Raw genomic sequence first — 26,036 nt, 5'->3', positions numbered from 1 at the left:
AGAAAAAGAACATCTCATAAAAAGGCTTAGACTAAGCAGCTAGAGAGGAGAAAGCTTGGAAGCACTGGGAGGTAAGTTTGGCAGCAGAGTGGGCAAAGCAAGGAGACTAAGTTGGTCACATCATTCAGTTTAATCTGCCAGCCACTTTCCTGACTCTGTATCAGACGCTGGATAGGGTAGAGATGGCCTGGACGTTGGTCTGGAAGCGCTTACCCAGGAAGAGGAAAGGTAACAAAAAGGGAAGGGAAACATATTAGAAACACAAACCACAGGCACAGAGTACAATTTTCCAAGGGTAATCATCCAAATGCTGATGAATATCAACAAGGGAACTAATCTTGGCAATGCTATAGGTAGTGGCTATTGGGTGATCTCACAGAGGCAAAAAGAAATGTATAACACCGTTATTACTAAAAGAGCATCTGCAATTATTAACATTTAAATAGTTTAAGTTATTTTTTTCTGTTAACAGTCATTTTCTTCAAAGCATTAGGCAAAGGTTTCCTAGACTTATTTCTGAGAAGAGCTTCCTAAAGACAGCATTAGCTGGAATTAGGGCTTGAGCTAGAATACATACAAGTATTCTTCACTTCACCCAACAGACGAGTTCCCTTGTGCATGGTGACTACTTCTGTAAAGAACTGACTACTTAAAATTTTTAAATGATCCTAAAGAGTTCACAGCCCAATGGGCATGGTGGCTCAAACCTGTAATCTCAGCACTTTGGGAGGCTGAGGCGGGTGAACACTTGAGCCCAGAAGGTCAAGACCAGCCTAGGCAATATGGCGAGATGCCGTCTCTACAAAAACATAACACAAATTAGCTGAGTGTGGTCATGTGCATCTACAGTCCCAGCTACTCAGGAGGCTGAAGTGGGAGGATCTCTTGAGCCCAGGAGGCAGAGGTTGCAGTGAGCCGAGATCGCATCACTGCACTCCAGTCTGGGTGACAGAGCGAGACCAAGTGAAGACTACTTGTGTGTATTCTAGCTCAAGCCCTAAAAGAGTTCACAGTTCATCAAAGGGGGTTAGACAGATGATATCTTGGGGCCCTTCTAGTCTAAATTCTAAGATAGCATGATGAGCAATGGCTCTTTCCAAACCCTCTTAGGGTATCTCTGCCACAAATTTTCTGGCAAAAGTGCTGGGAGACTCACTGTAGGTACCAGTATACAATCCTCACCATCTCATTACCTTCCCTTTTAGTTGCTGCCATCTTAACTTATTCATCCTTCATTCAGCAAGAGTTTAGAGAGTCTCTTCTCTTTGTCAAGGGGCGATGTGGAGGAGGGTGAAAGCTGACTCTCAGGCAAAGAATGACAACAGGAATATTCACAACATGCTGTGGGAACACAGAACAGGCTTGCCCAACCCTGCCTGCAGTAGTCAGGGCAGGCTTCCCAGAGGAAGCAGAACTTGAGTAGGGCTCAATGCATGGGTGAGACCTAGATGAACATAGGACTCTAAGGAAAAGGTGGCCACTGAAAGGCTACACCTAGGAGTGGGAAGTAAACCTAGAAGCCATAAAGGAATTGGCTTGTGGAGTCACTGTTGGGTGTGGTAGACACATATATGGTGGGGGAAGGGCAGATCCCAGCAGATGTCTAATGTGAGCAAAGGCAAAGAGAGAGAATTAACAGAGTGGGGACAGAGGATAATAAACCGACTCACTCAATCAAGGGAGGAAAGGAATAAACTAACATCTCTGAGAGCCTCTGATGTGTCTCAAGTACCATTTTGAAGAACTAATGGTGGATCCAGTTGTACATTCTGCCCAAACTGAGGCATATAAAAAATACCGAGGCCAGGGCCTCACTGCAACTCCTCCCTGTGAACTCTTCAAAACAACTGATGACCACTGGGCCTTTAAGGAAATGATGTTGATATCTGCAACCATTTGCTGGGCACTTCTCACGTGCCACGCTATGTCCCTTACATCTGTGGCGGGAATGGAAAAGGTGCTATTTTGAAAGGCTGCTCAAAACCATTACCATCTGCTACAGGAGGCAGAAGACTGCATTGCGTGGGTGTCAGAGATGGCTTTTTATTTAAGAAAAACTTTAAAGGACCTTTGGTTCTGCAAAAGAGAGGCCTGGGGTCCACTCAGGGAGGTGCCGCAACAACAAGGAGTTTAACTGCCTATGTGAAAGAAAAGGGGAGTCTCCCTTGTGTGGTAAGTATAAAGGATGGTAGCAGATCTGGGGCCTAGGCTGGGGTCCTGGAAGGCCCTAGTATCACAGCAGAGGTCAGAAGTCAAAGAAGCAGAGGTTTTGTTACCCAACTTTAAGCCATTTCCTTCTCTGTGCAGCAATTCCTCTCATCAACCCCAAGCCTTAGATGAAAATCAGTTCATCCTGCAACCAGTCTCAGTGGCAAGGGAGGGACTCAGAAATGGGCCAGGGTCCTTGCCTGAGACTCCAGGGTCACAGAGGAGGTGCAGACTTGTCTCGAAGGAGGAAAGTGATCCTCAAGTTGCAAGGGCCTAGGGCATGGAGGAAGATGTGAGCATGCCCTGGGGAGGCTCGGAAAGCCTGGGTTGGGGAACAGGACTTCCTGTTGCCTGGAATGGAATGCTTGTTCTTATTTGGACATTAAAGGATGGAGACCCCAGAAAGCTGGAAAAGAAGAGACTCAGATTCCACATGTGGTATTTCAACAACCCCGTGAGATAGCAACCATCTTACGATGAAGAAACAGAGCCTACAAGTGCAAAGCGTCAAGGAGCTCAGAGTGGCAGAGCCAGGATCAGACTTGGACCTGGTGATTCCAATGCCCAAAACAGTCACTGCCAGGCTGTCCTGCCCTGAGCCTGTCCTTCTGCCTAGGTCTCTCCACTGCCCTTCTCCCCTCTGCCCAGTCCATCTTGTCTCTTAGCCTGCAAACCATAGACAGGGAGGAATGCTTCACCAACTAGAGACACACCACAGCCCTGAGCAGTCAAGTTCAACTAGTGGGGCCTGCCCCCAGCGTGCTAAATAAAACTCACCCCAAGGAGGGGAGGATATTTCGTCACCCTTCAGGCCCTGTGGCCAGGCCACCAGGGGCGTTTCAGGATTCAAGATCAGGGTCCTAAGGCCTCAGGGTTAGAAGCTACCAGCAAGGAGGTGGAGGTGAGCAGGGAGGCAGTGCCAGCCCTGGAAATGGATTAGACACAGGACAACTGGACCCTCAGCAGGCTCCCCAGTAAACCACCAAGACCCCCAGACACCATCCCTGTTCTCTGGAGGGGATCCCAGGGTCACAGACAGAAAGAAAATTCTAGGCAACTTGGTACTTCAAAGAGAACACTGGACCAGGAGTCAGAAGTCATAGGTTTAAATCCCAGCTCAGACACTTACCAAGGTAAGTTAGTTCAATCTCTAAGATTCAGCTTCCTCATCTGTAAAAAGGGAAAAATACCTATAATCCCATAGGACTGTAAGAGGATGAAGCCAGGTAACATACCTCAGAGCTTAGTGCAGGGCAGGGCCAGGTGTAGAGGAGACACTCGATCCCCAATATCCAGAGCTCCCTTTCTTCTTCCTACCCCAGCCACACTCTGAAGAGGGCAGGATTGACCTAGGTGGACAGTGCTTCTGGGCTTCCCAGGGCCCTGAGTCCCTGGAGGGATGTCAGGGCGAGGGGCAGGTGGCCTCTGCTCACCGCTGCATCCTCCTTTCCCAACACTGCACCTTCAATTTTATCTGCACCCCATTCCATCATAAATTACTTTTACAGTTTTGCTGCTTCAATGGTAGACCCTACTGGAGTAGATCAGGAGTAGCCCACCTTTTCTGCAAAGGACCAGATGGTAAATATTTGAGGTATTGCAAGCCAAGAAGCAAAATGTAGGATATTATGTAGGCATCTGCATAACAAAGGAGAAAATGGAATTTCCACAAGTTTTTAAGTTTTTAATTCATTAATTAATGAAATTCAAAATATAATAATTGAGTTTTATTTTGTTTTTATAATACAGGTATTCCAATGAGAAGAATGGAAATATGGACATTGTGGGGGATGGATAACATTTTGCTTAATTGGGGTCTAAAGTTAGCATTCTCTATCATCAAATCTATTGGAAACGTTCCTCTGTAAAAGCCAATCTTAGCTCCAAGACCACTCACACACAGGGTGCTGGCCTGATTTTGGCTGTGGGGCTATAGTTTTCTGTGTCCCACACTCAAAAATGTAGGAGCCCTTGCAGGTGAAAGTTCCTGGTTCTAGACCCTGTGGATGGCTGACTGGGGGTGAGGGGCAATCTCGAGAAGAGAGGCTGGGGGCTGAGCCATCCACTCTGTGGAAGGCTCTGGAAGCTGCGGGGTCTCACACAACCTCCCACCTTCCCTACCAGAGCCCTGAGGTGCTTTGCTACAGCTGAGGTGATAGGGTACCTCTTTTTTTTTAATTCATTTCTTTTTTTGAGAGAGTCTCTCACTCTATTGCCCAGGCTGGAGTGCAGTGGCATGAACTCCATTCACTACAACATCTGCCTTCCGGGCTCAAGTGATCCTCCCACCTCAGCCCCCCAGGTAGCTGGGACTACAGGAGCACGCCACCACACCAGGCTAATTTTTGTATTTTTCGTAGAGTCAGGGTTTCGCCATGTTTGGCCAGGCTCATCTCAAACTCCTGGGCTCAAGCTATCTGCCCACCTCCACCTTCCAAAGTGCTGGGATTACAGGAGTGAGCCACCACACCCGGCCTGATAGGGTACCTCTTAAGCCTCACTTTGGTTTCCCTAGCAAGGTGGAGGACAGAAGCTCTCCCTTTTGCCCTCTCAAAAGCACTCCCCATCCCAAGCACCCGCTTCTCCCAATGGTATTCTCTCAGAAAACTTCCTAAGAAAATCCTGTGAGCCAGCTTCTAAAAGCAGAGACAAAGGAGCAGACCCCTTGGCAGGAGTTCTAGGCCCCTTAAAGACATGTATACTCTACTTCTCAGAGAAGGAAGGTGGCACCATCAGTCTATAGGGAAGAGCTCTGCCTTTAGTCCTGACTGGCCTGGGTTGGGTAGAGCCTCTGAGCCTCCTTTTTATCACTTACAAAATGGGAAAACTATTATGTTTGCCTTACCTATCTTGTGTTGCTACTGGAACTTCAAAATATCCATTAAAATATAATGGTGACTTACATAGTGGCTCACTGCCTGTAATCCCAGCACTTTGGGAGGCCAAGGCAAGCAGATCACTTGAGCCCAGGAGTTCAAGACCAGCCTGGGCAACATGACAAAACCCTGTCTCTATAAAAAATACAAAACATGAGGCCAGGTGCGGTGGCTCATGCCTGTAATCCCAGCACTCTGGGAGGCCAAGGCAGGTGGGTCATCTGAGGTCAGGAGTTCGAGACCAGCCTGGCCAATATGGTGAAACCCTGTCTCTACTAAAAATACAAAAAAACTAACCGGGCGTGGTGGTGCGTGCCTGTAATCTTACCTGCTTGGGAGGCTGAGACAGGAGAATCACTTGAACCTGGGAGGTGGAGGTTGCAGTGAGCTGAGATTGTGCCACTGCACTCCAGCCTGGGCAACAGAGTAAGACTCTGTCTCAAAACAAAACAAAACAAAACAAAACAAAAACTCCAAAAATTAGCCAGGTTTGGTGGCACATGCCTACAGTCCCAGCTACTCAAGAGGTTGAGGTGGGAGGATCGCCTGAACCCAAGGAGGTCGGAGGCTGCACTGAGCTGTGATCACGCCACTGCCCTCCAGCCTGGGTGACAGAGCAAGATCCTGTCTCAAAAAAAAAAAAAAAAAAAGAAAAGAAAAGAAAAGATAAAAATGAAATGCAAACACCATGAAGAAAAGTAAAGTGCAGGAGAGAATATGGTTTAAAATTAAGGAGAAAGTACAGAAAACTTGAACTACTTTAAATTTCCCCACAGTGAAAATGTTAATGTATCTTTACAATATTTATAAGCTACCAAAAATACATAAAAACAATAAAAGAGTATTGGCAAAGCCACAAGGAAATAAGTACATGCTGATGACACTGTAAAGTGATTCACTATTTCCAGTTTAAACCATTAAGGAAATAAGTCATAACCTTTGACCTGGCATGCAACCTCTGGGAATACACCCAACCAAAATAATGCAGAGAGGAAATTAAACAAATATATTCATCAAAACACCAATATTTTTAGCAGTGAGAAACAATAGGGAAAAGTTACCTAAATTGGGCATACCTGGATAGAATATTATGAAGTTAACAGAAGTACATAAACTGTTATCTATCTATCTATTTGTTTATATTTTTTGAGATGGGATCTCACTGTGTTGCCCAGGCTGGAGTACAGAGGTGCTATCTCAGCTCACTGCAACCTCCACTTCTGGAGTTCAAGTGATTCTCTGGCCTCAGCCTCCTGGGTAGCTGGGACTACAGGCATGCGCCACCACACCTGGCTAATTTTTGTATTTTTAGTAGAGATGGGGTTTCACCATGTTGGCCATACTTGTCTCGAACTCCTGACCTCAAGTGATCTGCCCACCTTAGCCTCCCAAAGTGCTGGGATTACAGGCATGAACCACTGCACCCGACCCTATTTATTTTTTAATAGTGTAGTAGTCTTTAAAAATGTTAGTGTCATGAAAGTCAAAAAAAGGCTGTTCCCAGTTAAAGGAGACTGGAGACATATAACAACAAGATGCAACGCATGATCCTGCCCTGGATCTTTCACTGTATGGAGAAAAACAGCTATAAAGAACACTAATAAGAAAACTGACAAAATTAGAGCAAGAGTGATAGCTTAGGTAAAAATATTTTATCGGTATTAAATGCCTGAATTTGTAACTGTATAGTGGTTATGAAAGAGAATGTCCATGTACTTAACACTTCACTAGGAAATCCATAGTGAAGTATTAAGGGGTGAAGAGGCATAATGTCTGCAACCTATCCTCAAATGGTTTAGAAACTAGGATGGATGGATATGTAGGTAGGCAGGTAGATAGACAGACAGACAGACAGAGAGACAGACAGACAGATAACCCACAGATGAAAAGAAGGAAGGAGGAAAGGAGGCAGGTAGAGAAGGGGAGAGAGAGAGAGAGAAATGACAAAACGTTAAAAACTGGTACATATAGGTCAAGGGTATACGGGAGTTTTGTTATTCTTATAACTTTTTTTATCACATTCCAAATTATTTCCAAACAAAAATATTTTTAAGTAGATGAACTCTGGATTTGTGGAAAGGTACATATTTAAAAACAACATGGAGTCAAAAAACAACAATCCAACACAAAATGTACACGCTGGCAATAAATAAGTAGAAAAGCAAGGCTATCCAGAAGATACAGGCACACTGGTGGTTTCCATTTCCCCCACAGAAGCACTGCCCCCCGCCCCCAGCTCTTACGTTTCCATAATGCAGACAGAGCTCAATGAGACCTACCCTTAGGGCAAGCGATTTGCACTGTGTGCTGAGCTTCTAACTCAAGCTGTGCAATGCAGCCACTTTGTTTGAGTGGCTTTGTGCTTTGTTTTCCTAACAATGGGTGATGAAAGCGCCTCCCTCTCTCATCCACAGCCTCTGTCACCCAGGGCCCCTTGTAGTCGTCAGTCCTCCTGGCAGCCCCATCCCTTCATCCTCTCCACATGCCCTCTTGCCCAAGCCTGGGCCTCTGTTCCTTGGTTGTGGCAGAGCCCTCACCCTTGAGGTAGTTACCGGCCTCTCTCCTGGATTAGACCCTGCCCCACCCAGGGTGATAGCTTCCTCCTCTGATCTCCTGGAACGTGTTTTTGGGTTCCACTATTAGCACATGGTCTAGTACATCTCATTTCATTTGCTTAGGAGGGGAGTATTCCTGTGCCCCAACTGAGCCTTAGCTCTTCTGGGGCAAGGCCTGAGCCCTAAGTCTCCTCCCCGACACACAGTGGGTGCCCAAGAATATTTATTGTTGACTGTGATAGTGACCTACATACAGTACAGACGTGCACGTACTCATGAGCTCCTTCACACACACACATCCACACACACCCCTAACCTTTTGGAAACCACCAGCTGGTCTAGGGTGCTGCTGTGGTGGAGGAGGTTTCCTTGCTATTAACCAAGTTCATCTAGCTCTCAGTCTACAACCTGAGTAACAAGAGGTCACTTGTACCGTTTTACATTTGGCCAGCTCACAGTTCCCTATACCCCTCAGGAGGACCAGCGTAGGGAGCCCCTCTCTGACACCCCTCTGTCTAAAGTCTGCTGTATGGCTGGGCGCAATGGCTCACACCTGTAATCCCAGCACTTTGGGAGGCCGAGGCGGGCAGATCACTTGAGGTCAGGAGTTGGAAACCAGCCTGGCCAACATGGTGGAACTAGGTCTCTATTAAAAATACAAATATTAGCTGTACTTGGCAGGTGCCTATAGCCCCAGCTACTGGGGAGGCTGAGGCAGGAGAATCGCTTGAACCCAGGAGGCAGAGGTTGCAGTGAGCTGAGATGATGCCACTGCACTCTAGCCTGGGCGACAGAGCAAAACTCTGTCTCCAAAAACAAAAACCAAAACCAAAAACCAAAGTCTGTTGTGGTGTTGACAGGACCAAAGATGATGTAAATATGATACCTTTGCACCTAGATGTTGACGGGGCTGTTGCTCCCCTTACCTGCCTCTCCTGTTTGTGGCCACTCCCCAACCCTGAACTGGGCCATAGTCCTGTGGCTGCAAGTCTCACGGGTTTAAGAACCTCATCAAGGCTGCAGGATGGAATCCCACCAAGTGAATTTGGTGGCCTGGTGTGGTCCTCACTGCTGCCCTATGCAGAGAATGGATATATCTTCCCTGCCTCCCTTCCTTGCCTTCCAGCCCCTTTTACTGACAAACTCTTTGACCCCCCCAACCCTACTCACCGTCAACCACCCTGAGCCCTGGGCCTTTACTGTAATAGATGACCTCTGAAGAATCTCCTGGATTGATTTTTATTAAATTATAGAATTAGGCTGAGGTGAGAAGATCGCTTGAGGCCAGGAGGTCAAGATCAGCCTGGGCAATACAGTAAGACACCCATCTCTACAAAAAATTTTAAAATTATCAAAGTCTAGGGCACGTGCCTATAGCCCTAGCTACTCAGGAAACTGAGATGGGAGGATTGCCCCACCTCAAGCGATCTTCTCGCCTCAGCCTAATTCTATAATTTAACAAAAATTCACCTCTATGTGACACAGAAAATCTCAAAGACTGTTGGAAATAAAAGCCAGAAACTTCCTCTGGGCAAAGCCCTGTTCACTACCCTGGCCTGGGATTTTTGTGCCTCTCCGATCACAAACATGTCCACTTGGCATCTCCTTGATGAGGTAGGTTTGTCTTTCTTGAACCAGTTACCTAAAATTTTGGAGACTGAGTTTTTTCATCTATAAAATGGGAATAATAACTACTTCACAAGGTGTTATAAGAATTAAACATAATAATGTATGTCCAGTAAATAGAAGTAATTTCTGTGTTTTGTTTCCCACGTTGTGTTTGGGGAATCCTGGACATTCACGAATTCCAGGGTTTACGGGGGCTGTGAGCTTGCTTGGCTGAGGTTTTCTGCCTTAGATTTAAATTTAACTCAAGGCAGATTCCAGATGTTCTACAGTTAACTTATGGGTGTCTGTGGGTGTTAAGCACTTATCAAGTATAAAAGGCCTGGGCTGGACACCACAGCAGAGGAGATGGATGGATAAAAGCTGATGTACACAGGAACCCAGCCTGGAAACCTTCAGTCCAACAGGGAGGATGACCAGGAAAACCCTATGTGTAACATGAGGTATGATCACAGACGTGGTCCAGAATAAGAGGTAATTAAATCTGACAGAAGGGAGTGGGATGGATGGGACGGGGCATGGCCGCTTTTGTCAGAGTGACTGTGTTTGATCTGGACCTTGAAGAAAAAGTATAATTTTTCTAAAAGTGAGGAAACAGCAAGAGCAAAGATAAGTCACATACATTCTGGGGGCCTCTGGCCTCTGTCTTGAGTGCTGCAGTGATATTCCAAATAGGAGAACAGCTCTGAACCTGCTTTCAAAGAGTTGATAAACAACTGCCAGATAAGTCTCATCTCATAACTGGCTCTTATAGGGCCATTAGTGCTACTCGGCCCAGCCTCTCCAACCTGCCCCCGCTTATCACTTGGGGGAATGTGAACTACATGCAAATGCATGTGACACAGTAGCTGCAAAGGGCAGGAGGTCTGTGGGTATGAGAAATACCCCTGCAAAGATCAGTAGGCAAGATTCAGAAATAAAAATAGCCAGGTGTGATAGCTCATGCCTATAATCCCAGCACTTTGAGAGGCCAAAATAGGAGGACTGCTTGAGCCCAGGAGTTCAAGACCAGCCTGGGTAACATGGTAAAACCCTGTCCCTACAAAAAATTTTAAAATTAGGTGGGTGTGGTGGCTCATGCCTGTAATCCCAGCACTTCGGGACTCTGAGGTGGGCAGATCACCTGAGGTCAGAAGTTTGAGACCAATCTGGCCAACATGGTGAAACCCCATCTCTACTAAAAATAAAAAAAATTAGACAGGCATGGTTGTGCACACCTGCAATCCCAGCTAGTTGGGAGGCTGAGGCATGAGAATTGCTTGAACCCAGGAGGTGGAGGTTGCAGTGAGCCAAGATGGCACCACTGCACTCCAGTCTAGAAACAGAGGGAGACTCTGTCTCAAAAAAAAAAAAAATTTAAATTAGCTAGTCATGGTGGCACATGCCTGTAGTCCCAGTTACTTGGAAGGCTGAGGTGGGAGGACTGCTTGAGCCCCGGAGGTCGAGGCTGCAATGAGCCATGATTGAACCACTGCACTCCAGCCTGAGTAACAGAGAGACTCCGGGCAGGGGGAGGGGGAGGGGAAGGGAAGGAAGGAAAATAGCTGCTGGGTTAACTCCCCACCTGATGATCCACCCGCTTTGGCATCCCAAAGTGCTGGGATTACAGGTGTGAGCCACAGCACCCAGCCTTAAATTTATTAATTTAAAAAAACCATTCATCCAAAATAAGTCTCACAGATCTACCTGCACTGCTATAAAAAGATATTCAACAGATTTCATTAAGTGAGAAAAGCAAGTTGTTGATCATTATGGTCATGTGGTCCCCTCTGTCCACACATACACTTGCTTCACTTAGAAAGGTTCTGAATGGCAATAGAAGAAAATTACCATCAAAGTCTACCTGTGAGGTATGAGACTCGGCAAGAAGGCAGAGGGAGTCTACTTTTTACTTTATACTCTTCATAATTTTATGACATTCACCTTGAATAACTTTTTTTTTTTGAGACGGAGTCTGACTCTGTTGCCCAGGCTGGAGTGCAGTGGCACTATCTCCGCTCACTGCAACATCCGCCTCCCGGGTTCACACGATTCTCCTGCCTCAGCCTCCCAAGTAGCTGGGATTACAGGCGCATGCCACCACGCCTGGCTAATTTTTGTATTTTTAGTAGAGACAGGGTTTCACCATGTTGTCCAGGCTGGTCTCGAACTCCTGAGCTCAGGCGATCCGCCCGCCTCAGCCTCCCAAAGTGCTGGGATTACAGGTGTGAGCCACAGCCCCCGTCTCACCTTGAATAACTTCTATAATAAACAAACATCTTTTTAATTTAAAAGGGATCATAAAAGCCCCCTTGCTTCAGGGTTAGTCTTAGAAGCTCTTTTGCCAAGGGCTGAGATGAGTAAATCTAACACCTACGTTTGTTGTTTTCTATAGTGCCCAGTGTGGCTAGACTGGGCTACTGAATCCAGCCTGGGAAAATTTGAACTTCACACATTTCCTAGAGGATGTTGTTTCTTTCCCCAAAGAGGTTGTCCTGACAAAGCTGAATGTGTGGTGGCTGATCTTAACCACAGATGATCCCACTGGGAGACTCCAGTCTGGCTACCCCCTGCCCCCATCAATATGACTGCCTCAGGGAATCCTTTGTCCACGTTCAGGAAGGCTGAGGCTTTAGTGCAGAGGCTCCTTCCCCCACCCAAGTCTCTCATCCCCACCCAAGGAGACTGCAGGTTGGGTGTCTGGCAGGGTGTCTTGCATACATGAGCCTCTTCTAAGTGGTAGCAATTATATGGTTGCTGTCTTCTTCAGGGCAGAGGTGACATGTGGGGTAATGGTAAGATCCTTAAGAGAAGTGGGGGCTATGGATAAAGGTTGGATGTAGATTTAAGAAGTTCTTATCTCTTTGTTTGTTTGTTTGTTTGTTTTTGAGACGGAGTCTGGCTCTGTCGCCCAGGCTGGAGTGCGGTGGCCGGATCTCAGCTCACTGCAAGCTCCGCCTCCCAGGTTCACGCCATTCTCCTGCCTCCGCCTCCCAAGTAGCTGGGACTACAGGCGCCCGGCTAGTTTTTTGTATTCTTTAGTAGAGACGGGGTTTCACCATATTAGCCAGGATGGTCTCGATCTCCTGACCTTGTGATCCGCCCGTCTCGGCCTCCCAAAGTGTTGGGATTACAGGCTTGAGCCACCGCACCCGGCCTGTTTGTTTATTTTTTTAAACCAGCACAGAAGTCAAGAAGGTTCTGCCTTTGAGTTCTACTTCCTCCAATTCTTGTTTACAACCTTAGACAAATAACCTCCCCTCTATGGGCCTCACTTTCCTCATCTATAAAATGGTAGATTTGGATTAAATTTTTGTTGAAATCCAGCTCAACAGAAACGTCTTATGATTTTATGTTAATATAATGTAAGTAAAGAAAATCTGGCCCAGTGCGATGGCTCACTCCTGTAATCCCAGCACTTTGGGAGGCCGAGGCAGGCAGATCACCTAAGGTCAGGAGTTTGAGATGAACCTGGCCAACATGGTGAAACCCCGTCTCTACTAAAAGTACAAAAATTAGCCAGGCATGGTGGTGGGTGCCTGTAATCCCAGCTACTCAGGAGGCTGAGGCAGGAGAATCGCTTGAACTCGGGAGGCGGAGGTTGCAGTGAAGTGAGATCATGCGACTGCACTCCAGCCTGGGTGACAGAGTGAGGCTCCATCTCACAAAAACAAACAAACAAACCAAAAAAAAAAAAAACAAAAAAATCCATCTAAGTAAAGGAAAGTAATCAAAGGATAGGAAACAAGGAATCACTCTTCATTATATGCTGCTAACATTAAATTACTTTATATCATCGTGCATGCAGTAGTTGTCTATGCAGAAGTTCACGAAACCATCACTGGGCCTACCTACTAGCACCCTCCCCCTGAGAAACATCACTCCTTCCCAAAGCCTCGTTCTCCTAACTTTGACCGTGCTACACTACCCTCAAGTACAAACAGAAAAGACTTCCTTCCCTTATATTCTCTCCCACTGCTCAGAAGCATTCCAATTAAAGGAAGAAATTACTTTGTGTCTTGTGGGTCCTTAAGATGTGGTGGCCAGAGTCCTGGGCTAGGAGTCAGACCACCAGACCCCACCCTGGTTCTATCACCAGTTCACCACTTCTCCTCTCTGGCCTTAGTCTCATCTATAAAATGAGGAGTTGGATGAGTTTCTCTTTATGAGCTCTGCTCTACTGATTGCTACCAAGGCTGGGAGATGCCAACGTCTGCAAGCCAACGTTTCTCCAAACACTCCCAGAAACAGCAGACAACCTCCAGCATCCCAAGCGGGCTGGTGCCAAAAGTGTGAGCACAGCCAACTGCCTGCACTCAGCGCTGGAAGCTAGAAATCAGGCAAATACGCAGAGCCAGGGAGGGTCCCAGCAGAGTGCAGGATGCTCCTGCCAGGGTATCCCGTTTCCATCCAAAGCTTTTCCTACAGAGACGCTCTTACTCATAGGATAAGGATAGACAAAGCCTCTAAAGGAATCAGAAACATGTGAACCAGGCCAGGGCAGGAAGTAGAATTAAAGGTTATTTATTTTTTGGGGGATGCCGAGGCAGGCGGATCACAAGGTCAAGAGATCAAGACCCTCCTGGCCAGTATGGTGAAACCCCATCTCTACTAAAAATACAAAAATTATCTGGGCGTGGTGGCACGCATCTGTAGTCTCAGCTACTCAGGAGGCTGAGGCAGGAGAATAGCTTGAACCCGGGAGGCGGAGGTTGCAGGAGGATAGGAAACAAGGAATCACTCTTCATTATCTGCTGCTGATGTTAAATTACTTTATATCATCGTGCATGCAGTAGTTTTCTATGCTGAAGTTCACAAAACCATCACTGGGCCTACCTACTAGCACCCACCCCCTGAGATCTCACCACCGCACTGCAACCTGGCAACAGAGTGAAACTTCATCTCAAAACAAAACAAAACAAAAATACATATATATATATATTTATACAGTTTTAGTTAAGGACTAATAAACAGGAAAATGCCCATATGCATGTATGTCTTCATATAAATACTCATAAAATGAACACATCTGTGAAACAGACACCCAGATCAAGAAACAGAATACAGCACCCCAGAAATCCCTTTTGTGCCCCCTTCCAGTCACTAGTCCCCGAAGGATAACCACCATTCAGACTTCTGGCACCATTGATTCCTTTTGCCCATTTTGAACTTTCACAAATGGAATAAAGCAGTACAGACCCTTCTGAGTCTGCCTTCCTTTGCTCAACATTACGTGTCTGAGCTTTATTCACTGTTACATGTAACAAACTGTTGTACATTTTCATTTTTGCATAGTTAGGACTTAATGAAGAGCTAAAATCAGTGAGAGGGCCCTGAGTCTACACTAGGATACTCACTGACAGCCAAGTAAGGAGGTTTACATTGAGCTCCCCAGACATCAGGATGATCCCCCTGCTCTTCTTCCTGCAGAGTCCCACGCCTTCCTCCTAGAAGGCTGCAGAGGCAGAAGATGGGGCCTTGACACTACAAACCTACTTCAAAGGCTTGATCTGGTCACTGCTGAAAGCCAGAAGCTCTTGTTCATGAACACTTACCCCATGCCCAGCTCTGAGAGGGATTCCCGACTTGGCATCTCATTTCATCCCCATGACCATGAGCTAGGTAATGGTACTCCTTCTGTCTCACAGGTAAAAAAGCTGAGGCTCAGAGAGGGCAGACTGTCCTAATGTTGCACAACTAGGACAGGGACCCAAACCCCAACCCATGTGACCCCAAAGGCTAAACCTCTCCACCACTCTGTGTTGGCAGGGAATTCACCAACTGGATCTAGTCCCCATTCCATCAGCCTCATGTAACACTGCTTGCCCCTGGCCCACTTTCCAAGGCCATACCAGCCTCCTGCCGGCTCCCCAGGTCCCAGGCACTTCCCCGCTTCAGGGCTCATCCATGCTGCTGACTTGGCTTATGCATTTACCCCTCAGTTCTCAAATGAGCAGTCACTTCCTCAGAGCAATCTTCTCTAACCACCCAGTTGGAACTACATCCCCCATCATTCCCTTGCAGGGCATCCTTTTCTCTCTTTTCTTAGCCCTTGACACACCTTATGGTGATTTATCCCTTAGCGTCCACTTATCTAGTGCCTTTCTCCACCAGCCTGGGGAGCATAAACTGCCAGAGGACAGGACTATGTCTGTTTTGTTTTCCACTGCTCGGATGGTGCATGGCACACAGTAGGTCCCCAAGAATATGTTAAGTGAAGACCAGGAGGGCAAGAGAGAAGAATAGGACTGTCCCTTCAGAAGCTGAGTGGTCATCCAAAGGCAGCTCTAGTTCTAGCCTGTTCTGTGGCCCCAGGCAAGACCCTTCCCCTCTCTGAGCCTCCATTTCTTCGACTGTCAAGTGAGAGGCCTGAAAGACAGGACCTCTAAAGGCCTTCTAGGTCATCTGACCTCTAGACCACAAATCCTAGGACATCTGGCCACTCCAAAGGCCCCTGGCCCCTAGTCCCTGGGCCTCATCTGCTGCTTACTCACCTTTTGCCCCATTAGCACTTTAGAAGAATAGGGGAGGTGAGAATCACCCCAAGACATCCCAGACTATGAGATGCATGGGATCTCCACACCCTGTTGCAGGTAGAGGACCAGAAAACATGAGGTCTCTTCTGGGTCTAATAGCACATGTCCTTGATATATGGAGTCAGGGACAGACAAGACTAAGAAGGAATCATAAATGCAATCCCCAGGAAGCTGGTTCTACTTCCTTCTTCAGAGTCCCACTCCCCACAACTTCTCAGTTTCTCTGCCCACCCAGACTCTAGTCCAATCCAAGAGTGCCCTTGTTAGCATGTGTGTAGCTGTCTCGCTGCCAGGGTGGAGCTCCAGGAGGGCAGAGACTGTCTGATCTTGCTCATCTTGGTACCCACAGTACTCACACGCAGGGCATGGCCAAGTGAGGGCACTGAATCGAGCACCATTGGCAGGGCTGGCCGTGGTTTGTTGCTGAGAATGTCACCTTTCTGCTGGTGCCACCAAGGGCAGGAGAAGAACCTGAGGCAAAGAGAACCTGGCTTCCCATAAGGCAGGCTCCAGTGACCAACCCCAGCCTCTGGTCCTATGTTCTTTTCCTATCCCTTCACCAGGCCCGAGCCTGGGAGAAGTCATCCCCCTCTGGGTTCTCTGCAGTTATTTGCTCCCCCACGCACCATCCTGCCAGCCAGGATGAGCTCCCTGATCTTGAAGCACCTGCTGTCTCATTCTCTTTGGAGTGAAGCTCTTCTGGCTTTGAAGCCCTGTTTTATCTTTGAAAGTTAAAAAAAAAAAGCAAGACAATTAGTCCTGACCTAGGAGTTCTATAAAGCGAAAAGAACTCCTGTTTTGCCTGTTGGATACAGTAGACACTTGCGAAAGGAAACTAAATCTTGGGGCCTCCACGTCCCTAAGCTAAAGGGAAAAGTCAAGCTGGGAACCGCTTAGGGCAAACCTGCCTCCCGTTCTATTCAAAGTCACCCCTCTGCTAACTGAGATAAATGCATATCTGATTGCCTTCTTTAGAAAGGCTGACCAGAAACGAATGCAAACCATCTGTCTCTTATCTACCTATGACCTGGAAGCCCCCTCCCCATTAGAGTCTTCCCTTTAGAGTTGGAGTTGTCCTGCCCTTCCAGACCAAACCAATGTTCATCTTGCATATTTGATTGATGTCTCATGTCTCCCTAGAAGGTATAAAACCAAACTGTGCTGTGACAACCTTGGGCACAGGTCGTCAGGACCTCCTGAGGCTGTCATGGGCATGCTTCCTCAACTTTGACAAAATAAACTTTCTAAATTAACTGAGACCCGTCTCAGATTTTCCAGGTCTACACACTCTAAATTCCCATGTTTTCATGCTGCACTGTGTGTGAAGGGGTGAGGTTAGGTGCTCTGATGAGCATGTGTGAGTGTACAAATGCCAAGCTTATGGGAGAGGGCATAACAGGTGTGCAGGTGCAAAATGGACTGGCCAGAACCTTGGCTATGTCACTCACTGGCTCAGCAACTTTGGGCAACTTGCCCAAATGCTGGACCACAGTTTCCTCATCTGGAAAATGAGAGTAAAAATAATGCCTATTTCATGCACTGTTGTGAGACTCAAACTTCAGGACTGCTGTTTTGTAATCACTACACTACCACCTAAATCTTAGCAGCTGGTAGAAATGGAAGGCAAGAAAAGAGCTTCAGAAAACCTTAATTTCTATCCAAATAGTAACTATAGTACTATCAGATCTGATTTTCACCCTGGCTGTATTCTGGGCTCAGCAAACCTGAAAATACACCAAGTAACAAAGATCCCAGGAAAACTTCATGACAGGGCTCGTGTGGCTGGTTACTCAACATAAATCCATTCTCAGGAGGATTACCTCACCTCCCATCCAGGTTCTAAGCTTAAAACAAAACCCTGGGAACCATGGAGAATCCCAAGTGAGACTCAGAAGAAAACCAACAAGTCAGGTCTCTATCCAGAGCCTGGGGGAACTTCATGAAGAAAGTAACAGATCAAACAAAAATCATGAAGGTTTTCCCTGCCAGCTAGATTATGCTGAAAACACAGAACTCAACAATTCTCATCCCTTTTACTGGCAAGTCATTATTTTCAGAGCAATGACTATGTGCAAAGTCACCCAGGCAGGTGAATAATCCTCAGGTTCATTTTCAAAGCTTCCCACTGGTCCTGTGGCCCTGCCTTCCAACACCAACTGACAATTGTGCTAGAAGAAGCATGACTTTGGCTCCCTCGGCATCCCCCCACCTCTTACACAGTCTCCTACCTCCCCAGCTCCTCTCCGATGTCATAAAAGTCCTCCACCTTCTGCTGCTTGAATGGCTCCATGTTTGGGCTCCTCATTGAGGCCTCGAACATACAACCCTGAAATGAGAAGAAACCTGTGGTTAGGACAGTCATCCAGATTAGCACAAGCCTAAGAGTCTAAGGCCTAAACATAATTGGCTGCAAGGGAGCTAATAATTTAGTAATAATCCACAGCCTTGGCTCCTCAAGAACTGCCCTGCTCAAGCCTTTTCTCACTTGCAGCTGATGATGTGTGGTTCTTATTTAATTTACATGAATTCAAATTTGTTAAGGAGACAGGAAAGGAGAGCTCCTCAGGTCTTCAGATCTGTTTGAAAAAGTTCAGAAAAACATCCATGGTGAACTTCAGCTATTTGTTTTCATTAAATTCAAAACTACTGCAAAAAGAGGCAGCTATTGTACAGTTTTATAAAAAAAAAAAAAAAGGCCAGGCACGATGCTCACACCTGTAATCCCAGCACTTTGGGAGGCCGAGGTAGGTGGAGCATTTGAGGTCAGGAGTTCGAGACCAGCCTGGCCAACATGGTGACACTCCATCTCTACCAAAAATACAAAAATTAATCGGGTATGGTGGCACGCACCTGCAATCCCAGCTACTCGGGAGGAGGCTGAGGCATGAGAATCACTTGAACCCGGGAGGCAGAGGTGTAGTGAGCCGAGATCACGCCACTGCACTGCAGCCTGGGCAATAGAAAAAAAAAAAAGAAAAGAAAAAGAAAAAAAAAAAGCACTAGTTTTAAAGTCAGAAGTCCTAGGTACAAGTCCCAGTCTTGCTTGGGTAAGCCACCTAAGCTGCCAGAGACTTAGCTTCTTCATCTGTAAAATGGGGCTAATACTGTCAAATCAACTTCAAGTCATGAAATTATTTTGTAAACTAGAAAATGCTGTTAAAAGGTGAGATCATTATCATGATCTCAGCTCCCTCAGGGGTTGTACCACCCAACTGCGTGTCTGAACTAATCTGTAAACTCTCTCACTCATCACCCCCGAAAGAAAGATGGGCAGGAGGAGCGAGGCAAATTCCAAAAGGTGCCAGGAGTCAGGAGGCTGAGGTGCTAGTTCCAGCTTTGCCTGCAACTAGCCCTGTGATCTCCTCTCTTGTCAGAAGGGCCTCAGTGTCCTCATCTGTAAAATCGAGCCAACTCTGCCTGCCCCAGGCATCTCATTGAAAGCCATAGGCCAACTCTGAGCCATGGGGAGCACTTACCACTCCACCAGAAAAGACTGTCTGCATCCTCTCCTGGGATCCCTCTGCCCCAAGGGGCTTACCCATTCCTGGGACGGCCACGTGCCACTCTGGACAACACCCCAAGAGCAGGGCCCAGGGCACAGTCTGCAAATCGCAAGAATAAAACCAGCTGCCAGTGGATCTGTCTTCCAAGGGTCTTTAGCAAAGGCCTCTCAGAGCTCATTTTGGTTAGCACTGGCAGCTTTTCTGCTGACCGCCAATCAGATCCCAACCACATGTGGGCTCCATGAACCCCAAAAGACTATTTTCACCAGGCTAGGTGGAGGAACCATTCCATAAGGGCACATCTCATCAACGCCAAGTGGCTGGAGCTGTCCTAACTCTCAGGGGGTATATAGATTTCACCCTCTTTCCACCACTTGAGCCCCCTGCAAACCAGAGCTTCATTACCAAGATGCCATCTACCTCTCTCCCTTCCACCGAGGCACACAGAACCTGAAGACCCTCAGGATGAGCTGGCCTGGCTCACAGGGCTTACTCTCAGGGTCACCTGCCTGTGGGTGCCCAGGCTCCCTCATGCATCCTCCATGCTTGGCCAGGGCCGGGGTAAGCATGAAAAGAGCAGGCTCCAGGAGCCCCAGTTCCAGACTAGCGTGAGTGTATGTTAGCCTTGTGACCCACAGCAGATGGGCACCCTCTCTGGGACTCATCCCCTCACCTGTAAACAGAGTGATACTATTTATATCACATACTTCACACATCCATGTGGGGATAAGGATATAAACTACTGTACAACTAAGAAAGATGATTATTGCTGTGATTTAACCCACGCCAGGGAGCCCTCTAGCAAGTTTGGCTTGACCATAATCAGAAGTTTGGCGCCCCCTCACCCCCAACATCCTGGCAAATCTCCTGAGATTGGCCCAGGGAGTAAAGGGAGTACTATCTACCATCTTATTTTTGCTGAAAAAACAATTTTTCCTTCCAAATAAACAATTTGGGTCAGGTCCTGTGGGGTGGGGTTACCAATTTCACACAGCTAGATGGAAGCAGGAAACTCCAAAAAAATTCTGTTGGCAGAAACCCTGAGAGTGGTCCCAGGAACAGCTAAGATCTCCCATTTGGTGAGAGGCCAGCTCCATTTGCTGAGAGTAGGATTCAAAGAAGCCCCAGTTCCCAGCAAAACGGTGAGCCTCTGCCTGGGGTTCTACATCCTGGGTGGCGGGGGGGGGGGGGGGGGGGGGGGGGGGGCAGGTGAGCCCCCTAGGGACAAACTAGGTCCACCAATTAGGCTTAGGTCATCTTTCCAGCCTTTGCCTCCTCCCTTACATATCCTATATTCCTGTCAAAGTTGACCTTTCCCATGCCCTTAAAACTTTCATCCCTGCTACGTCTTGGCTGAAGTGGGGCCCTTGCCAGGGCAGGCCCAGCTGGAAAGCCCTGGAGAGTGGGCAAAACTGCCCACTTCCCAAAAGACCCAGCCAAATGCTACCATCTCTGTGTGGCTCCATGATCCTTGCCCTCCCAAAAACAGATGACAATTCTCCACCTCTTCAAGTTCCCCAAGAGGGCTCTTCATACATTTTTAGGGCTTGAGTTGATCACATTCTGGCTACGTTTATGTCTAACCCAGAGGGTGGGAATAGATTCCATAGTCATCACATAGACCAGGGTTCAAATCCCAGCTCCTTCACTTACTGGCACATTGTGCTTAGCTGAGCACAGATACCTTTTCTGAGTTTCACATTCTTTCCATGGAAAGTGAACGTAAGACAATGTCTAGTGTTGGTGAGTATGTGCGGCAACTAGAGCTCTCCAACACTGCTGGGAGGGGTATACACTGGGACCACCTTTGGAAAACTGTTCGGCAATTTCTTTGGACATACCTAAGAGAAATGCATGCAGATGTTTTCCCAAACGATCCACGTTAGAATGGTCACCGCAATACAATTAGTAATAACTAAAAATTGGAAACAACCAAACAGTTATCAATAGAAGTCTGGATAAACAAATTGCAGTACTATATACCCATACAATGGGATCATTATCCGGCAATGAGATTAACAAACTACTGTTACCTGCAACAACATGGACGAATCTCAGAAACATAATGTTAAATGGAAGTAGCCAGACATAAAAGACTGCATGCTGTGTGATCCCATTTAGGGAAAATTAATGCATGGTGCTAGACGTCAGAAGAGTGGTTATCCCCTTACTCGGGATAGTTGGAAGAGGAGCTTCTGAGGCTTCAGGGTGCCGGCAACGTTGTTTCCTGATCTGGGTGGTAGTTAGACGGATATATGGGATGTAGGTTTATTTTGTATGTGGTCAAAATTTTACATAATTTTAAAAAATGAAACTAATATGAAACAAATGAGATAACCCATGTGTAATTTTTTAAATGGTCCCTGGATAACGTGAATTCCTTCCCTCCTCTTGCCCCATAAGGGCAAGAATTGTGACATTCTCACCCCTTGTAGTAGGCTAGTATACAGCAGGCACTATATAAGTGTTGGCTGATTTTAACTTAGCTCCCCAGCCTCCTTTCTCAAGGCCGCTGCTCAGATGCTCATCAGATAAAACAACTGATAACCACTTCAAGCACTTTCCTAACACCGCTCCTAAGGAGAATTTGCATTGTACTAGTTTAGAAACAAACTAAAGGGGTGAAACTGAGGTGGAATTATTGTCACCAGCTATGACCCAGATAAGGACCCAGAGGCACAAGGACCTCTCCAGCCTCAAAAGCTGAAATCACATGGCAGAGGGGAGGGACACAGTTACAACTTTTGGCCAGAGGCACAGGCCATCAGCTCCAGATGCTCCCAGGATGATACCCACCTTAATGCCCACATTTCTCCTGAAGGAGTCCTTGGAACTCAAATTCCTGCCTACAACTCTAATAGTAGGCAACACTTGAGGGGGCTACCACAGATTTCCTAGAACTCCACAGAAAGGGATCCCACAGATCATCTATTTAGGGATTTTTAGACCTGCTTCAGGATCACCAGGGTGAGAAGGGGAAGCCAGAGCAGTTCCATGTTATCCATACTACATGTTGGGGTTCTGGGTAAGAATTCACTGTGAAATAGAAGTTTGAAAACCACTGCTGTCTGGTCTAACCCACTTGTTTTTACAAGAGGAAGCTGAGGTCCAGACAGGGAAGAGACTCGCTGAACATCACATGTGTGACCCACCCTACTCCTCTTCCCAGGGTTTCTTCTGTTGATTGCCACCCCAACTCCTCCAAGATGGCACCAGGGTTGGCAAAGTCAATGGCTTCCTGAGGGACAAGCTAGGAGGATGTGTCTAGGGCTGGAAGATCACCTCACAGGAAACTCGCAACACTCACGAAGCCCTCTCCCACACTGGCCCAGCTCACTCTGCAAAGTGAACTCTCTCAGTTCCTCACCCCACCTCACCAAGTGCAAGTGAGTGAAACGGGACCACAGCAAGAGGGCAGGCAATGGTTGGGCCAAACACACACGACTGTCTCATTACACACACCTCCATTAGGAATCAGCATACTCAGGCTCTGGAGAGGCTACCAACAGAAGGGATGGGGCGCTGGCATTACAGAGCTCCTCTCTACATTCCAGGCTTTGACCCATCGTGGTCTCTGATGAGGAAGCTGGGGCCCACAGAAGGTCAGCCACCTGCCTGAGTTGACCCAAGACAAACTTGGTCCCTCTGGCAAAGATCCAGCTTCCCTTGGGAAGCCTGCTTGTTCACCCCACAGCTAACAAATCAGGAGGCCTCAGGGAGGTGGGCAGGCTGGGTGCGGGTCTCATTCCTGCCAGCCAGGAACTTACCCCAGAGGAGCAGACCTCCAGCCACATCCACACACCCCTAACTCCTCTGCCCAAGTCTCCTCAGAAGCTGCTGAATCATCAGTGGTGCCACTTGAGGTGCTCAAAAAACATCTTGGGAGATGAGTGGTTTGGGGAAGGACAGGGCTCTGAAGTTAGCTGTGAAGAGGCCAAGGCACCAGGGCCTCTTAGGTCAACAGGACTCTCCCAGGAATACCTTCCACAGAGGCAGTTGAGAAACGCAGTGTCAGAAACCAGAGCAGCTGCCCTCCAATGGATTCCAGTGTACAAGATGTCAGGCACTGTCCCTGCATCTGCCCCCGAGGCAGCCAGCTATGGTGCCCTCTCCTCCGGTGTGCACCCCTACCTTACCATTACCTGCACGGCTTCAACGAAGCTCACCTCTCTGGGCCTCGTTTTCTCTTTTGTAAAGTAAGAATACCAGTTTCCACCGTGCAGAGTTATAGTGAGGGTTAGCCAGACCTATGCAGGCCTTGGGACCTCCACAACGCCTGGCCCAGAGTCCTAGTCAACTGTTAGCAACGCGCTTCCAAGCCCTTCCACCCCAACCTGCAGCACGCGTACTGGCTGCCCCTTGCCCACCCTAGCTCTGCCCCAGGCAGGGGCGCCTGACGGCGGGGACCACAGCTTCATTCGGCCCCACAGGAGGCTCAGACATCTGAGCACCCTCCTCGCATCACCTCCTTGTGCCAGGCGGGAGCAGGAGGTGAGAGAGTCGGCCCAAGCTGAGAAGACTTGGCCGGGAGCTGGGCGTGCTCTGCTCGTTCCAGGGGGCCTAACCTGATGGACGTCTGTGTCCCATCTCCCTGCTGAGTGCTTGGCTCTGCCCACAGCCCCCATCCTGTCTCCCAGGTCAAAGTGCCAGGCTCCGGAGGGCGCCCCAGGGCAGCAGCGGGCAGCTCCAGCGCTCGGGTGCCGGCCACAATGCCCCAGGCCATGGCGTCAGGCACTGGGGCGGCGGGCCCGGGATCTGCGAGCGAGTGCCTGGATCTCTTGGCCCCGCCAGCCCCAGCCCCAGCCCCGGGCGCTGCTACTGTCAGGCCGCGCGCCCCGTCCTGCCCGTCGAGCCCGCAGACAGGTGCTACTCACGGCGGGAGGCTGCGCTGCGGCGACCACGGCGGGCACGGCGGGCACTGGGGACACGGCAGGGTGAGCTGGGCTCGGCCCTGCAGTCCTCTCCTCCCAGAGCGCCCGGCGCCCGCCCGCAGAGCAGCCGAGGAGCCGAGGGGGCGGAGCGGCCAGCCCAGTCCCAGGCGCCGGCTGGAGGCGCGCCCGACTGCCCGGGACGGGGCTCTGGGCGCCCCCTGCTGGAGCCCCCTCCGGACAGCCCCGGGGCAAGAGCCCAGCTTCCCGGCCAGGTAGGGGACGCCCCAGGGCTCCCAGGCTCCCGGGAGAGCGGGGAGAGTCGGTAGCAAGACCCTCTGCGCGTCCCTACCGGCTCTGCCGCGCACATGCTACGTGATCTTGGGCAAGTCGGCTACCCTCCCCCGGCCTTATCTGGAAATCGATTTGAATGAGCTTGTATGTGTGATATGGTCTGGCACAATCCTCAGAAAATGGCAATTGCGTGCTCCTCTCCCCACCATACACACCGTGAGCGAGGAAGCCCCACTGAGGAATAGGCCGCCTCCTCCCTCCCAGCCAGCTCTGCTCCCTACACCGCAGACTCTCCTGGAAACCTCACGCCCACAGCGCATGGCAAGGTGGGGGCTGCAATGAGAAGGGCCGCTCTGCTCCTCACTGCCCCCGACCCAATCTGGGAGCAGCCTGCCCTAGTTTGCCCTTTGTCCTAGCATGGTTGGTAAGTGAAGCCCCCATCTCGCCATCACGCCTTCCTAATAGAGGACTTGGGAGGGGTTCCTCCTTCTGCCCTCTGCCAAAAAAATCCTGAAGAAAAAAAGGAATGAGAGTGGAGTGGGTGAAGGGAGGAAGGAAGGGAAAACAGAACTTAAGCCAAGTTCGTTAGTCTTATTTCAAAACAAGAGGCTGTTTAGAGGAAGCAAATGAGGACCCCCCAACCCCTGGAATTTCCATCCCTAAGTCACCCACGGGGCTCCTCAAAAGGGCCTTAGATTCAGTCCTACCACCAGGTTCAAAGCCCTGCCCTGCCACTCCGTATGTATGTTCTTGGGCATGGCTCTTTCTTCATCACTAAAGTGGGAGAAATGCTCCTTCCGGTAGCTCCTAATGAAGCTATGGTGGGGTTGAGATGAGATGGAGTGTGTAAGATGCACTTAGAGGACCTCTACCAGTGTGAGCACACACACACCGTTCAGCCTTTTGGACATTGGGACAAATACAGATGGACCCCGCCCTCCAGCTGAGCAGTGCCTCCGCGTCCAGGACATCCTTGAGAAAGAGTTCCTTGTTTACAAACTTCACAATAATCCAGAACAGTGCCGTGAGCAAGCCTCCTCTCCTAAGAGCACCATGATATATAGAGTAATATCCAAGACCAGAGGTGGCTTCTGACGTCAGTGGACCTAGGGGAAGGACACCCACTGGTGAAGTTTCACCAACATGGGGAGTCCCCTACCAAACTATCCCTAAACACCTCTTCCTCCATTTCCATTTATCTGTCACTGATGACAAACCATTACCAGCCTTGGTGGCACAGGACAACAATTTCACTATGTTCATGCATTCTGAGGGACAGAAGTTCAGACAGCACAGTGTGTATGGCTTTATTTCTGCCGTGCAGTGTCTGGGATTTCAACTGGGAACACCTGAATAGCTGGGGGCTGAAATCATCTGGAGGCGTCTCCATTCCCATACCCACCTGAGCTGTGATGAATCCAAGCCTGGGCCCAGCTGACCCTGCTGATCACCTACATGTGGCCTCTTCATCTCTTTCCCTTGAGCCTCATGCTTAATACCTCATTTTCAGCAGCAGCAGCCCCTTGCATGAGTCAAAAGAAACATTCTTGGATTTAGCAATTGACAAAGTTAGTCAGAGTCCATTGCAGCT

General features: G+C 48.5%; 1 protein-coding gene across 6 annotated transcripts in view; it reads right to left on the bottom strand.

The window, feature by feature from the left end:
* DAPK2 (death associated protein kinase 2) overlaps nt 1–24,277 on the bottom strand; it is a 143,429-nt gene extending 119,152 nt beyond the window's left edge. For 2 of the 6 annotated variants that reach the window (XM_010355466.2, XM_010355463.2), the window contains exons 1-2: nt 24,158–24,277; nt 18,009–18,106 (exon numbers count right to left, since the gene is read on the bottom strand). In XM_010355466.2, the coding sequence (XP_010353768.1) occupies nt 18,009–18,100 (92 nt within the window). In that variant the 5' untranslated portion in view covers nt 18,101–18,106; nt 24,158–24,277. Of the gene's footprint in view, nt 1–18,008; nt 18,107–18,630; nt 18,686–23,848; nt 24,113–24,157 lie in introns of those variants that run through there. The other 4 variants (XM_010355462.2, XM_010355465.2, XM_010355464.2 and 1 more) reach the window with 4 other exon arrangements.
* Between the last annotated feature and the right edge of the window lie 1,759 nt (nt 24,278–26,036).

This window comes from Rhinopithecus roxellana, chromosome 5 (genome assembly GCF_007565055.1).
Source record: "Rhinopithecus roxellana isolate Shanxi Qingling chromosome 5, ASM756505v1, whole genome shotgun sequence".
NCBI classification, from domain to species: domain Eukaryota; kingdom Metazoa; phylum Chordata; class Mammalia; order Primates; family Cercopithecidae; genus Rhinopithecus; species Rhinopithecus roxellana.
This window is presented reverse-complemented; position numbering and strand designations above follow the sequence as displayed.